This window comes from Sitophilus oryzae, unplaced genomic scaffold (genome assembly GCF_002938485.1).
Source record: "Sitophilus oryzae breed Bouriz unplaced genomic scaffold, Soryzae_2.0 scaffold_1181_pilon_pilon, whole genome shotgun sequence".
In the NCBI taxonomy this organism is placed as follows: Eukaryota; Metazoa; Arthropoda; class Insecta; order Coleoptera; family Curculionidae; genus Sitophilus; species Sitophilus oryzae.
The window spans coordinates 1689476-1706851 of NW_022145817.1; the positions used below are offsets into that span (position 1 = coordinate 1689476).

At 30.8% G+C, this 17376-nt stretch overlaps 2 protein-coding genes across 3 annotated transcripts; one reads left to right on the forward strand and one right to left on the reverse strand.

The window, feature by feature from the left end:
* Positions 1–486: 486 nt before the first annotated feature.
* On the reverse strand, positions 487–9890 carry LOC115891463 (protein lin-9 homolog). Of its 2 annotated transcripts, none has more exons than XM_030911916.1 (9): positions 9788–9890; positions 8949–9235; positions 8646–8885; positions 8296–8583; positions 7871–8148; positions 7541–7818; positions 4437–4569; positions 4262–4378; positions 487–754 (listed from the first exon to the last, which is right to left on the reverse strand). In XM_030911916.1, the coding sequence occupies exons 2-9, from the start codon at positions 9215–9217 to the stop codon at positions 606–608; spliced, it is 1752 nt and encodes a 583-aa protein (XP_030767776.1). In that variant the 5' UTR covers positions 9218–9235; positions 9788–9890; the 3' UTR covers positions 487–605. The 2 variants fall into 2 exon arrangements, with proteins under 2 accessions (XP_030767776.1, XP_030767775.1); XM_030911915.1 differs by lacking the exon at positions 9788–9890 and adding an exon at positions 9548–9662.
* A 457-nt stretch (positions 9891–10347) lies between these two features.
* On the forward strand, positions 10348–14342 carry LOC115891400. The gene is made up of 4 exons (XM_030911844.1): positions 10348–10390; positions 10460–10681; positions 10902–11075; positions 14091–14342. The coding sequence occupies exons 2-4, from the start codon at positions 10615–10617 to the stop codon at positions 14288–14290; spliced, it is 441 nt and encodes a 146-aa protein (XP_030767704.1). The 5' UTR covers positions 10348–10390; positions 10460–10614; the 3' UTR covers positions 14291–14342.
* The last annotated feature ends 3034 nt before the right edge of the window (positions 14343–17376 follow it).

Genomic DNA, 17376 nt, shown 5'->3' on the forward strand with positions numbered 1-17376 from the left:
TAGTAGCATGGCCAACAAGGCACTGTTTAAAATGCTATAACTGATTTTTTTAAAATATGAACATTTGTGAACACTTAAACCATTAAAAGATTAGGAAGAGTTGAAGTATAAAAAAACTACAGGATATTGTACTTAAAAAAACGAAAAACGGTATTTTTTAGGAAAACAAAACTTAAATATACTCCCAGTATTATTGCCGCCCAGTGCTTCAAATATATTATAATATATGCAGAATTATAAGCTGTATCCAATTCTGTAGAGAAAAATGTGGGTTGCAATTTAAAAATATTTAATTTAAACTTTATCATTACCTTTTTGTGACACCCTGTATACAACAAAATATTCTTAGGCTATACACATAAACAATTCAATATTATATATTTTCGTCAACAACAACGATATTGAAATTCCTCAGAGTAATGAGTCACCCTGTATATCGTATATCAGAGGGTTGCTTTGAAATAGGATAAAAAATACCATATTTTAATAACACCCTGTATAAAAAGCAATACAACAAACAAACAAAAAATATTACAATATATATAAAATTATGTTGAACACAGTTATTATTTAAAATTATTTATATTTGTGAGACTTTAGAATCGCTAAATATTTCCTATGGGACCAATGACTAAGTTTTCCGCATTTGTTTGGGTTAGGCCAACTTCGATTTGCTTCATATGAACTTCTACATTGCTCTGAAAGATTTTTTGATTCACCGGACTCAATTTTCTTTTTATATTTTCCACTGTGCCTGCAAAATGATCTAATGTAAAAACTGTAGCAAGAAATATATAAAAACTAAAAAATCAACAAAAAAACGAATATGTAAAGCCCCGGCTGCACATAACGTTTTATATGTGAGGTAAAACGGATTAAAAACTAGCGTAACTGGAAGTTTTGCCAACGGTTTTATCAATATAATTATTACAGTACGTTTACCTATATCGAAACGAAAAATTTGGGAATTTTGGAGCTGTGGCTCGATGGATTTGCTAAAAGTTTTTGTATCAGTTGTCAGTTAAAATGATGTGTAAATAAACCTGTCAGTTCATGTGTCCGTTTTCGCAGTAGCATAATAAGATATACCGGGTGCGTTTCAAAAGTGTAAACCCCTAACTTTTTTTATTTTTTCGAATAAAACAACGAGATTTGGTATGTTCATAGACTTAAAATAAAATATAGACTGAGCATCTCATTCATAAATAGCTGGAACATGCGGTCAGACACTGTCTTGTTATTGTTGTGTTATTGTTTTAGGTTATAACGAGTGCGACACGAGCGATCGATAGGTTGTCTCTGTCGTAACGGTCGTTCCCTGACGACTGCCGAGAAACACAACACTGTCTTTCGTTTCTCAAGTACACCTGAACTCTCCGTATCATAGCCGGGTAATTTTTTTATTTTAATGAAGCTATAATTAAATTAAAAATATATCGTATTAAGTAACTTTTTTATATTTTATTAAGATTTAGGACAGGTTTTTTAAATAAAAGTTTAGAAAAAACAATTTAGAGTCCAAAAAGGATAAAAAATAATAATACACGTTATAGAAGAAATTTTATAATCGAAATTCGGTAATTTTTGAAATTAATAATAAATTATTAATTTTAGTCAAACATTTACAACCCCTAAGATTAATCAAAACAGGATCTATTCCACAGATATAATAGAATCGGCGACAGGGAGAGGAAAAAAAATATGATTGTTGTAATTTTTTTTCTGGTTAAGTGATGTCTTATTATGTAAATTAGAGGAAACATAAATCTGTTCCATTAAAGCAAGGAAGGTGATAGGAAGTGGATAAGATAAAAACTACATTTATTTAACTCGGTACTGTCTTTATTATACCGGGTGCGTCTCAAAAGTGGCTCATCTCCCATATTTTTTTTTATATTTTCAAATAAAAAAACAAGATTTAGTATGTTAGTATATGAAATAAATTAGGATTGATTGACGCATTCAATTGTTTTTGGTCACTTCCTGTTTCACCGGAAATGACTATAACTTTTAATTTTTAAACGGCACCCTCGGTATATTTCTACTTTATTCGATAGAAAATGACACTCTGAATAGAATTACATATCATATGTCAACTTTTGACATTTTCGCATATGGTTTAATTGTAATTGTAACACGCGGTTCATAACGACAATTTGACTCGAAATACCAAGTCTGTGGTATCAATATATTCATAAAAAAATGCTTTTTCCAAATATGCTAATGAGTCACCCTTGTTCCATTTGAAAAAATTGACATATGTATGATTAAAAATACGATTTGTACATCTTTTAACCGGCCTAGACAAGACACGAAACCTATTAGACGATCAAAACTATTTTTCCAAGGCTCCTTGATTAAAACTTAGTGGATTGAAAAAACTGGATTGAAATTTAAAATAGGATATGTTTTTAAGCGACAATGTCAAAGTTGACATATGATATGTCATTCTATTCAGAGTGTCATTTTTTATCGAATAAAGTAGCAATATACCGAGGGTGCCTTTAAAAATCAAAAGATGTAATCATTTCGGTGAAACAGGAAGAGACCAAAAACAATTCAATACGTCAATAAATCCTAATTTATGTCATATACCTACTAACATACAAATCTGTTTTTTTATCTGAAAAAATAAAAAAAGTTATAGGGTTGAGCCACTTTTGAGACGACCCGGTATATTAAAAAATATTGTTTCATAATGTAATATCATTTTAAAATTCTTGTATGTTACTTTAGATTCTGAAGATAATTTTAGAATAAACCGGAATATATTTTTAATAAAAACATTATTAATTATTAACAGATTATAATTATGATTTTGTTACTATGTAAGTAAATAAATAATGTAATGTAAAAGAAAAAATTCAGATTTTACATTTTACTAAAATATTATCTAAATAAGCGCCTTTCTACAACAACGCCACTGACTGCCAATGGGTAAATTGAGAGTTGCCTACCGGTCAAAAGTCGTTTCAAGACTTAAATGGATTATTTAAGTCAAATTTCTTGCAAATTTGGCACTGGCGAACCAAACAGAAAAAGTCAATAAAATAAACACTTAAGGACTACAAGCTAAGAAAATGCGTTAATACAGCCGGGGAGATAGCGGCAACAAAGCTTTACCGCACACGTGCGACACGTACTACTAAGGTAATAAATGAATGAATAGGCTCCCTCGCCTCTAATCGGTGTTGTCATATTGTAAAGAACTTATCCTTATTAAACAGTATCCGACTTATAATTTAGTAGTATAAGGACTATTTAATACATCTATGGAATATTAAAACCTACTTTATTAAACTGTAGTATTAATATCTCAATATATGTGCATAACAAGAAAAAAAATATTGATAATATTAAAGACGTGACAACATAGGCTGGATGAGGAAGGCTCGGTCGACTGTACCCAGAAGTAAACATGTGTACAAAAAAGGTTGTTTGTCCGCGTTGAGATGTAAATAGTGTAGTCTATATTTTATTTTAAGTCTATGGGTATGTTAGTGTATGACATAAATTAGGATTGATTGACATATTCAATTGTTTTCGGTCACTTCCGGTTTTACAAGAAATGACTACAACTTTTGATTTTTAAATGGCACCCTCGGTATTTTTTTACTTTATTCGATAGAAAATGATACTCAGAAAAGGATGACCATATACATATCAAATATATACGGATTATCGTCTATCCCTGCAATGTGTTAGAGTTGAAGCCGAGTTAGAGACAACGAGATCCTCTGTTCATGTATATGTCACATAAGTTCGTCTGTTAGGCAGATACTGGCACAACAGCGCTACTCCAAAATTCCGAATATATATATTTATATATATATATATTAGCCCTTACTCTGAGAATTAGCCAATTGTCGAGCGGGAACGCAAACGAAAGCCGTACGATGTTGGCCGGAGCCGTACGAATCAACAGCTGGTGCTTACATCTAGTCTCTTATTGGTCTGGTTATCCCATCGATAATTCAAAATCCAGGCTTGCGCACTACGCTTGAGCACAGCTAACTGAGCGACTTATGCAAATTTCTTCAGAAGATTTATATACCCATTTCACTAATAATTTTATTTTTTCACGAATAAAATAAAAAATACCGGATGATTCCCATTCCAGGTTACGGATAGTCTTTCAGATTCTTGAGTTCTGCCTTAAATTAGTTACCACTTGGGAACCAGAACGGTTCTGGTCCGACTGAATAGGTAAGATTGACAAGTAAAACTTTATGTATAGACGAGTCTTTCAATAAAAATATACCTTCTAAAACTTGAAGTTCGTAAGCGTTGTGATCGTTATCTGCTAAACTTTTGATTTGCAGCATGAGCGCCGTGAGATCGGTGATTAACTCTAGAATAGCTGGATTTTCGCAGGCCTCTGAAAAATGTCATAACATGTCAAAAATATATACAAGAATTTATGTGGAGGGTCTCACTTTTATCCCCAGAACTGACTGAATTTTGTTTGTCGACTATATCCTTTGCTTCTTCCCTACATTTCTCTCTGAGATGAGATGGGGCCAGCATTGCAGCGACACTAGGTTCAGGAGCAATTTCTTGACAATATACCTAAAAATAGACAGATTAAAATGACAGTAAAAAATAGAGTGGCTGGCAAAAACTGTTATTATTTATTTCACACAATAAAAACTATAAGAAAATTCATTTGACGCATTATAATATTGTAGTCTAAAATCAACCAGTGATCCATATGGGTTTTACATTGAATATTTTTGAAGAAAAAAATGGGACACCACTGACTTCTCTTAAAATATACATTACTTTCAAAATCTTCCTTCATTTCTAAACAATTTTTATCTCTTTTCCTCGTCTGAAGCATAGTTTTCGCTTAAAAAAATTAAAGTCACTTCAGGGTAAAATCAATGCACACAGTGCAAGATATTTTTTCGGGGCCCGCCGAGTAAAAAACTAAATATAAAATAATTTTTTGGGTGAGTCTTAAAAAAGTGCATATATAGATCTCGATAAAAGAAACATATGTTCTCTTTACCGTTTTTCAAATAAATCCAAAATAACTGAGTTTGGTTTGGTTTGGTTTTACTTTAAAATTAAAAAAAAATTATTTTTTGATTAAATTTTGAGAACTATTGAAACTTTACCTATGTTGCCATATTATCAAGAAATTATGTTTTTTAACTAAAAACTAAAAAAAGTCCAAAAAATGTTTCAAAAAATTCCAAATTTTAAAAAAAAATTCGCGAAAAAAAGTTCATATAGTAGACGTGTTTCTGGGATCAAAATATATTACTCTTAAAAAGCCGCGTCCAAGCTACTCGAACAAAATGTTCGCAAACATATATTATTAAACAGATACTAAGTGAAAATTGTGAGATAGGCCTATTAAGGAGCGCGGAGCGCCGAACGGCTAGCTTGTACGCCACAGCGTGCGTCTGCCTATGCTAGAGCGCGCGCGTTTGTTTTCCGACGGGTGTCGGTAAATCAAAAGGAGCGAACGGCGTGCATTTCGGCGGACATTGTACCGGACACTTGGAAGGGTCTCATTTAATTTCGGGCGTCCATCTGTGATTTTTATTTTTTACCGAGTATTCGACAATGGGAGACGCAGTTATTGATGGGATCGTGAAAAACATTTACAACTAATTTGTTTAGACAAAGAAAATATTTTATAATTTTCATTTTATTTTGGGTTGAGTGTGTATAGCTATGTAGCTAGACTTCGTCCATATAAATTCATTTTTTGTTAATAAAGACCTTTATGATTATATTTATTAAAAATCGGAATTATTATGGGATTAAATTACTACTTAATAGGAAGTTTGACACCAGAAATGAAATTTTACCATTACATTTTTAGAAATAAATATACCGGGTGTTTCTGAAAAGTGGTTCACTTCTATAACTTTTTTAATTTTTTAGATAAAAAACGAGATTTGGTATGTTAATATAGGACATAAATCAGGATTGATCGACGTTTTCATTTATTTTCGGTCACCACCTATTTCACCGGAAATGACAACAACTTTTGATTTAAATGGTACCCTCGGTATTTTTTACCGTATATGATAGAAAATGACATTCTAAATAGAATGATATATTATATGTCAACTTTTGACATTTTCAATTTAAAAATGGCCATAAATAAACGTAACGACAATTTTACTCCAAATACCAAGTATGTGGTACCAAATTATTCGTAAAAATGCTTTTTCCAAATATGCTGAGCCAGCCTCGTACCATTTGAATAATATGAATTTATTAAAAATACGATTTGGGCATCTTTTAAGCGGTCATGAAAGGATACGAAAAAAAAATTACACAATCAAATATATGTTTCCAAAGTTCTTTGATTACAAATTAATAGTTTTAACTCAGTCTTGGCACTCTAGACTGAAATTTAAAACGCTATTTTTATTTAATCGGAATTGTCTAAAATTGACGCATGGTATGTCATTCTATTCAGAATATCATTTTCTATCGAATAAAGTAAAAAAGTACTTAGGATACAATCTAAAAATACAAAGTTGTAGTCATTTCCGGTGAAACAGGAGGCGACCGAAGGTAATTGAATACGCCAATCAATCCCGATTTATGTCATATACTAACAAACCAAATTTCGTTGTATTATCTGAAAAAATAAAAAAGTGAGCCCCTTTTGAGAAATACCTGGTAGATCGGCTGAAAATGAATACAGGTCTTAAAAATACACTATAACGAATAATCTACCAAAAGACCCCTGTAACCCTCCGCCTGCTAAATATTGATTCTTCAACGACAAAAGTTCTTAAACTGTTTACCGGTTAATTTATTTAATAAAATGCTTGCACTCGAAATCCAGGCACTCGAAAAAACGGCGACTACCTAAACGCATCCTAGATCTATAGAGCAAACTGGTTGTCGCATTCTTCCCCGCACCTCAGTCCTCGGGATCGATGCGATGGGCTGTGCCGTCGTTTACGACCTGCTGCTACGAGTATATAGTGCTAATTATATATGTTCGCGAACGTTTTGTTCGAGTAGCTTGGACGCGACTTTAAAGACTCACCCTGAATATTTTTGTTGAAACAATAAACAATGTATGTTTTATTTTATAAAATCACGACAAATTTGATGATATTAAAAATATCAAGGGGCCAATGATATTTTAATACAAAAATAATGATATTTTAATACAAATTTTGTGAAAGTGAATGAAATTATTATGTGTAAAAAACTATTTGTTACACGTAAAAAATTATTATTTGTTACATGTACAAAATCTATCTTGTTGCTTATTTTTTTTATTTTACGCATATAAAGCTATTTGTTACACAATTTTTTTAAAAAAACTATTTCTTATACGTAAAAAACTGCTTTTTACGTGTAAAAAAATATTTTTTAAATTATTACTTTTTCAACATTTTACACCAACAACTACACCTTTTCAAATATGTCCTTCAAATCCTTCAATTTAATAACTGTTAGTAAGAAGTTTCACTTCAAATATGCGCCCATAGAACAGACACAATCTTTTTTAAGTAGTTTTTTTTAAGTATAAGATACATATACATAATTTACTTACTTGTATATCATCTAAATATAACTGCAAATCTGTATTCAGCTTTTCCAAATCTATCAAAATGCTTGCATATCGCCTCTCAAAGTCTTCCGGCAATTCCTGATCAAAGGAATCCAATTTTTCCGCTTCAGAATTCATACTTTTCAACTGTTTCACTTTGTTCTTTTTCACATTCAGAATTTTTGTAACGATAACAATTTTTTCTATTAGTTTCGCAGGGAATCTACCCAGTCTACCGTGAGTAGTAGTTTGGAACATCATCGGCTGATTAACCATTGACCCTTCAATAAAAAATATTTTGCAAAAATAAAAGAAACAATGTTTTGAACATACCTGATAACAGTGGATCTTTCTTATAACATAGAGGTTTAAATATAGGGCTCTTTATATCGCCTGGAAATGGTGAAAAGCCATTATTTCTTGTTCGGAACTTACTGTGAAAGCTCGATATTGTTATTGTTTCGATTGGTTCATTAGATAAAACTTCGTAATCTGGTACCGAGTGTGTTCCTAATCCGTGTCTTTCAAAAGTCACACGATAAGTATTATTTGATGTGTCAACAGCGTCTATACTGCCAGTATAAAGACCATCGGACGGAGGATCGCGTAATCTATAAATAATATTAACATACATATGCAATTAGTAGGATTTTTTTTATTGAGCTATATGATTTCTTTATTATATAAATTTTGCTTTGTTGTCGTTCCAATAAAAAAAAATTACACAGCCTTTTGCATGTATTTAATTATATGATTACCTGGCTGTTACTTTTGTACCAATGACCAACTGTATAGGAATTTCTGATGGTAAATCTCTAAAATTAGTCAAATCTGTAGCTTTTCTCTGTTGCAGAGCTCTAACTTTTTTCCTTTTCTTTTCTAATTCCAAACGTTCTTCATTAAAAAACGCTTGAGAACACCGTCGAGGTTTGCCCATCATTCTACGTATCTTTGTCCACTCTCTTCTTGACAGTTCACGTGTTTTTAACTCGGGAAACGATTCTTTAAGACAAATTTGAAAATCGTTTTCACCAGAAAATAAACATCTAGAATAGGAATTATTACTTAGAATTAAGCTACTACAATTTTTAATATAATTTGATCTTACCTATCAATGTTACTGTAAAACCATTCGTAACAAACCCATTTGTGAGCTTTCGGTAACTTTAATAGATTTCTCAATCTCATACCAATTTTTTGCCCTATTTTCCTATCTGGAGAACTCATCCTTTGCGGAACTGGAACATTATTACTTGTAACCCTTTTAGGACTTTTTCCTGGAGTTTCATTTTTAACTTTCGGTGTCCTTTTGGTTGGAGTTGGCTTCTGCTTTTTAGCATTAGGAGTCCTAATTAAATCTCTATTAGTAATACTACTATTCTAGTGCTATAACTGCTTAACTAATAATTACCTATGATGTGGTGTATTTACAAGTTCATCATCAAAAAATAATTTATTCTTCTTTCGAATTCTAGCAGGCATACCGCGAGCATTTAGGACCTGTACAGGTGGTGCTGGGGAAAGTTTCTGTGGTGGCTGACTACCGACTCTTTGTAGACCTAACGCAGCAGGTCCTAATGTATTTGGATCATCATCAGCCATCATTTGATCGCTACAATCCATTTCTTCCAAATCATCCAAAATCTCCTCTTTCACCTGAATTTGATATTCGGTCTTCATTGCGTCTTTATATCTAATCTAAACAATTATAAACAATAGATAGAAATAACCTAACAATTTTACAATAAAAATGAAATATACCAACTAAATAAACAATAAGAACGATTAACCTAGTGAACAAAAACATTCATAGGCAATTATAATAAAACAATTATTGTTTTACATAAAAAATACAAAAAAGTCGCACGTAAAAATTTGAATTTGGCATAACACCATTTTCAAATTTAAATATAGATAGTCGAAAAATCAAGATTTAACAGTTTTTTTGTAGTACTAAACAATAATAAAATCTGCAAAGTACAGATATAATATTTTAGGATTTAATTTTACCTGGTATATATCACAACGCAATTGTTTTAAACTCTATATTTTAAAATTTCCAAGTTTATTTAGAAATATTTGATTCCATCCGCCATATTAACGTCGATTGGAGTGGATTATGGGTAATTCTACGCTTGCGCAAATCACAAGATTTAAAATAAAATTCCATTTTAACCCGGAATATAATTTTTATTGGGATTGATGAACACCTTTTATTAATTACAACTATTAAAAGGGTTAAAAACTTACCTGTTTTTCTGTTGTTTACAATAGCAAATTGATTATCAAATTTTCAAGAATATTTATTTTGTTTTGTTTTGCGTTGCGCAAGTCGTTTCCAAATAAAAGCATACGTTTGAATGATAAGCAATGTTGCCACAACTAGTTAATAAGATGTTACACGGGGAGTTTAAAATTGAAATTTGCATAGTTTATATAAAACAGTTGTTTCTTTTTAAGTAACATATAATAATTATATTGTTTTTTTTTCTATATGTAATATATATAAAATAAAATTAAATTTTCTATTTAGTATTTATTCTTTTCCTGATACCTGCTCAGTATTTTTTGGAGATATGACAACATAGGAACTAATTTGAATCAATTTTAATTTCAAACCTGTGTTTCAAACTTTGAATAACTTTAAAAAATCAATGTGGTTAATAAAGATATAAAACTGTAAACCGCCCTAAAAAGTAAATCTCGTTATTGTAAATAGCATTAATTACAAACACCCTCAGAACAATGACGAACGTTATCAACGGAGCAAGCGCAGTACGCCACCGATATACGTAGCATAATTTGTTACGCGGGATATTTGAAACATATTTTCTTTTAGATTTCATTATCAATGTTTGTAAATTTATCATTAAATGAAAAATATACAATTTATCTTATATTAGAATTAATCATTTTTTATAGATGTACTTAAAGAGGTAAAATATATTGAGGATTACGCGCTAAAAAAATAATGAATCACGATACTCTTCACAAGGTAACCAAATGCTAGAGAAGTGAAAGTGGCAAAGAAGTAAATATGTCTCCTTGAAGAATGTCGACGAATAGTTTCTTTAAAAATGTTTATTAAAATACGTTTTCTTTCTATTTTAGTGATATATTTATTTCAAATTAATCTGACAACTGGTAAGATACGATTTTTTTTTATATTCTTCACCATTTCTTTGAAAGGTTAATGGTCTAATCAGATGTTGAAGTCTAACATAAGCAATGTTTTATTTGTTTCTTTTTAATAAGTAATTTCTATTATTAAAAATTATTCGGGTTATACTATTTTATTAATTAATATATTTAACGTTTGTTTATATTTCTTTAGTAATATTTTAATCACAAATTAAATTTTTAGCACTCCAAAGATGTTTTACGTGCAGATCTAGGGGAGAGTTGGGTAGTTGTAAAGACCCATTTACTGTTAACGTGACTTTAGTCGAAAGCAAACAAGAAATAGGGGTTGAAACAGCTCCTTGTCCATCAGGATGGTGTGGAAAAATTGTTGAAACTGAAAACGCACTAAAAGAAGGTAAAATTAACATTTACTTATAAATAAAAATTATTAATTATTAAAATGATTTAATTAAAATAAAACTATCTAGGAATGGACTCTGTTAATATAAGAAGCCTATAATAAATATATAAATAAGCTTTATTACCATAATATACATACTTATAGGTAATTACAGTAAAAGTATAAGTAATGATTTTTTTAACAAGGGAATAAAATAGATGTGTAATATACAGGGTGGGCGCACCTCATTCGCCTCGGTTCGTGATATGAAAATTGACAGATGTAGAAACAAAATATGTCATGGCTATATGTGGGAAGACAATGTGCATAATTTAAAATTAATTTAAAATGTACAGAGTACAGGGTATGTCAGAGCTAAAAGATCCACACCAAAATTAGATTTTTACTTTTATGGTATTTTACACCCGGTATTTTATTTAATTTTTGGATCCTTGGACACAAAATAAAGGTATTTACTATAAGGGTTTTATGTTCACAAGATTTATTTTTTGAGATATTTAAAGATATATTTAAATATATGCATGCTATATAATAAAAAATATTGTCAACACCTTTTAGATTACTTTTCAGAATTAGTTCTTGTGCTGATTTTTAAGCCAGTGATATAAACTTTACTGAAAAATTTGATTGTTTCGTTTAATAAATACAGAGGTATCAAGAACTGCTCGTTTTTCTGCTTTTTTTTCGTCTGATTTAAATGCACTTTCAAATTATTTTAGGGTGTCCTATACTAATCTAGAGATCCTACTATAGTTTGAAAGAGCATTTGATTCTGCTTGGATTTATTTAAAAAAAATAGAGAGTGTTGCATTTGAAATAACGAAGTTTTTATGTAAAATAGGTATTTAAAATAATAGATCAGCAATTTTTGGTCTTCCTGCATAAATTGAAGGAACAAATAAAATTTTTCAGTAAAGTTAGTTTATTTCTCTACCTTTAAACTCAGCACAAGAATTAATTCTGAACAGTAATGTACAGGGTGTTGATATTAATCAATTCTATTATAACATGCATATTTAAATATCTCATAAACTAAACATTTTAAGCTTATTTAACCCTTATATTAAATGCCTGTAGGTCCAAAATCCAAAAATTAAATAAAATATTGGGTGTTCCATGAGAAAAAATATAACTTTGGTATGGATCTTAGTACTGAAACAAGCTGTATATTTCAAAATAATTTTTAAATTGTTCACTTTGCTTCCCCACATACACTTTTCGTTTTCGTATAACCAACCGAGGCGAATGAGATGCGCCACCCTGTATAAATATTTATATAATTAATATATAAATAAAATAAAAGTGGAAAATTATATCAAAATAATCTAAGTCTTATTTTTTCAGTTATATTATTTAATCTGATATCTATATGATTCTTCCTTTGATTTTTATTATACAGGGTGCTACAAATTCGAGGTACGAGCATTGGTATCTCGGAAATCGTAATAGATACGAAGATGGTTAAATTGGGGCAAAGTTGCGCCTTGGCCTGTTCACCAAGATGCCATCAAAAAGTTTTAAACATTTCAAGGATTGCTGAGTTTTTTGGAAAAAACGGATTTTCTTGAAAACTAATTTTATTTTTTCCTGTCGTTACTTTTTAGAAAATCAAAAAACTAATTGCACATTCTCATAGCCACTTTATTAGGGATATCTGATAGTATTTTTAGATTTTCAAATTTGCTGATAATTTGTGAGATACAGAGGCCAACTTAATTTTTTTAATACGGACCTGCATTTTTTATTTCAGATTTTGAAAGAACTCGGTGTCCTGAGTACAATGATGTGCCACACTTTATACTTTTTTTTTGTTTTGGGCACCTTAACAGCAACAAAACTATTTAATTATTATTTAAAAAAATTTCAAGTCCGACTCTGTTTTTTAAATTATTTAATCTGATTATATTCATCGCAACAATAATGATTAGTGCTAATCAACATTGAATAAGGAAAATTGAGCCAATTGAAAGATTCAATTAAATAATATCCAGATCAGCAATTTAATAATTTAAAGATATTATTTTTAACTCTTCTTATTGTGAATTTGAAATTCTCAGTGTACGATCTAATAATTTGCATAATATTAATCGTATATAGTTATTATGAATAAATTAACTTCTACAAACTAGTTTCTAATGCTCTACATAGTCTACATGTTCGAAAGGGTTACCACCCTCCCTATTGCACAAATTAATTTTTTGTTCAATTTTATTTACAGCTTTTGAATGGATCTTCTTCTTATACTTTCGAATGTATTTTGTACTCTTTATTGTAACTGCCGAGATGTGTTATTGATTTCACCTTTTTGTAAAATTTGGACCTATCGAATTACTTGACGTCATCAGACGGTCCAGGAACCTCGCTGGCCATTATACTGCTCTACCATTTCCAATCCATCTTCCGGGGAAATAATTTGATTGTTTATATTACATTTTATTAATATTATTTTTTATTATTTTATTGCATTTGATTTTCCGTATTCAACCCACGTCACTGTTAAGTTTGAAAGCTTATCAATATTGTAACGGACTTGATATTAGTTTAAATAAATTGTGTCCAAATTTCCAAAAGAAAAAATATATTAAGTGTGGCATATCATTGTACTCAGGAGAGCGAGTTCTTTGAAAATCTGAAATAAAAAATGCAGGTCCGTATTTAAAAAAATTAAGTTGGCCTCTCTACTATCACACAAATTATCAGCTGATTTGAAAATCTAAAAATTCTGTCAGATAGCCCTAATAAAGTGGCTATGAGAATGTGCAATTAGTTTTTTGATTTTCTAAAAAGTGACGACAGAAAAAAATTAAATTGATTTTCAAAAATATCCGTTTTTTCCAAAAAACTCAGCAATCCTTGAAATTTTTAAAACTTTTTGGTGGCATCTTGGTGAACATCCCAAAGCGCAACTTTGCCCCAATTTATCCATGTTCGTATCTATGACGGTTACCGAGTTACCAATGCTCGTACCTCGAATTTGTAGCACCCTGTATACTATGTGTTCTTTTCTAGAATATGGTGTGGCAACCCAAAGAATTTGTCTACAAAGAGGACCTTCAGACAGCGAAGATAGGTGCGCCTATACGAAATGGAATTACAGAAAGGTTTTAATGTGTTTTTGCAAAGGCGATTTATGCAATAATTCCCATCATGTCACCGTTAATTATTCACTTATTTGTGCAATACTAATAGCGACAATATTTATATTTTAGACTGAATTTTTAAAGATTTATGAACCTAAATATATGTATATCTACCTAATAAGTTTCTTTTATTTAATATCTTGTCTTACTGTTACACCTAATAATTTTATAACTATATCAAATTATTCTGTATTTTATCTGTATTTTTTATGTTTTATATTATTTAATTAGTAATAATTAAGTTTAGTAGATCTTCTAGTGAAATTTAAACGATTGAAGATAAAATACAGAATGAAAAATAAAACGATTGAAGAGTTGTTATGAATAGGACAATGCACTATCCGTTCCGTTTCCCTTCCGTTCCGTATCCTTTCCTTCCATACATTTTTTTGGCGGAAGGACTGAAACATATCGGAAACAGCGTTGTCAACTTCCTACATATGGTGTGTTAACATTTTGCTGACATTTATTTATTCTTTCACCTCTTAATTAAATATATTACCTTTTTCAAAAGATACACATTTTTAAACATAAAACCTTTCAAAGTATGGAACTGTTGCGCGAATACAATCAAAAATACGGAACGGATATGGAATGGACACGGAAGGTACAGTTAGAATCGACCTTAAAGGTGGTAGTGGTAGGAGTAGGAACTGTAGGAACGCTCAAATCTACCGGTCTAGACGATCGATTTATCAGAATCAACACTCTGCAGGATCGTCATTTAAGAGTCCATTTCATTAGTCCGAAAAAGTAGCAAAATAAGCGTTCGGCATTTAACGTTTTATGTAAAACTGTGTTTTCACACAAATGAAGAAGGAAATTAAAGATAAAGGATTATACTCTATCCGTATCGTAGCACATTTTAGATAACTTCTTTATTTTTAAGGTTTTGATAGTCAAATATCAAGAACAGTTAACCTAATAGGTCTGCTCATTCAGCCAAAAGTGTCCGCCAGGTGCATGCGAAAACTCTTCGCTTTGTGTTTGTGACGTCATTGTAGTCCTTGTCATGGTTATTAATCCTTATCCGGCAACCAATAATACACACACGTGCATTATTGGTTGCCGGATGCAAAACGTTCATTATTTAGTTTATTTATTTAAACAGCTTATATGTATGCAGTATAGAAAATTAACTATATAAATCGTATTAAATACTCGGATTATGCATTTTTAAGAACAGCAGTTCTCAGCATCACCTTTTGCAGGCATTCTTTTTAGAGTACTTCCATATTTTGCTTTAAAATAATTAATAAACAATATCGTAGGCACTTAGTAAGCACTTTGTCACAATCCACAACACAAAATGAACGTATTTATACACTCTATAGCTCTAAAAACTTTAAAAACACCTTTTTTACATTTAAAATTGACAAAATAATTAACTAAAAATTTCTCAGCTGTTATTTTTATAAGTTTACCATAGGCAACTAATAATACACACTCTCATGAGAAGGACTACAATGACGTCACAACTGTCAGCTGAAGCGCGGGAAGAAGCGAACGTACGTTTTATGAGGATGAGCAATCCTATTAGTTTACCGTTCTTGGTCAAACATCAACAAAATATACCTTATGTTTGGACTAAATTTTCTCGAAAATAAAGACATAAATTAAAATTCCGTTACAATACGGAAATAGATTGAAGTTTTGTGATTACAGTGATAAATCATGTATATGGTTTTGTAACAAATTGCTAGCTATTTTATAGCAAAAGCTCAAGCTCTGCAAACCTTAATCAAGCCTTAATCAAAGCACGTGTGTTTGGAATTTTGGGTGTGGCTTAACACGACAGGATCGGGCTAAGCCTTAAGGTGCGTATTCATTATCCGCACGAACGAACGAACTAACGAACGAATGTTCGCTAGTGGTATGGACGGGGACCGCACGATAGAACCGCACGAGAAGACCGCACGCATTTCTTGTCGAATTTCCGTGGATTCACCATTCGCCAATACTATCGAGGTAATAGTGCTATGGATCGCGACGAAGAAATAATAATAATTAGCGCCTGTTATGTAGTAATAAAATTGCTTTCAAAAAACAACGGCGAAAAAACGTTTTTGGAAAGGCGATTATACCAAAGCAGATTAAGATATCGTGGAGTGGATATTCTAGAAGACCTTAGAACAGATGATCATCGACATTTTCACAACTTTTGCAGAATTTCATATGACGATTTTCAGTGGTTATTAAATAGAATTCAACATAAAATCTCTAAACAAAATACAATGTTTCGAAGAGCAATACCTGCAGCAGAACGACTTGCTATCACTCTTCGATTTTTGGTTACCCGAGACTCTTATACTAGTCTTCAGTATTTATTTAAAATCTCGAAACAGTTGATATCACATATAGCAAGTTACTATGGAGCAGTGCATAAGGAGTCGGGCTAGGAAGCGAGAGACCGGAGTTCGAATCTCGGCCGGAACATCACTTTTTATTTTTTTTTAAATACTGTTGTATTCTATAGTTTATTTTTGAAGTATAAGAAAAAGAACTATTTATTCTGTTATTTTTTAATCTCCGTTATTAATATAAATTGATTGTTAGTACAATACCTCATTTAATATAAAATAATATTCTACTTTTTGAAATGTATCGGGCCCTAATTGTACCTAAAAGTAATATATTTTTAGTGATATACCATATTGTAAACTATTTAATATTTTAGTCACTTAAAAAGTTAATTTGCATTGAATAATTGCCTACCATTAAAGGAAATTTGAGCTATATAATCCTTGATGGGCATATTCTGGGTATGCAAATACTTCCTTTAAATTTTGGGTGTCGTTCAACCGATTTATTCTCAAAACCAGAAACTTCTACATATAAAAAGAAGCAGAGGTCACTAATTATAATAAACTTCACCCTTGGTATTACTTCCACTAATTATAATAAACTTCACCCTTAGAATTACTTCTATCACAATTACAATACGTTCATCTGCATTGGCATTTTCTACTTTTCGATGGGAAACAATAAACTTCCCAATATTTTTTAAATGATGTAACAATTCCTCTTGTGGTTACTTTTCCATAGATATCCTCAACTCTGTCCTCATGTGAATTCAGAGGCAATGAAAATGAAAATTATTTACCATAAACATCGCAAACTAAAAACCTAATAAACAATTTTATACCGAATATAGA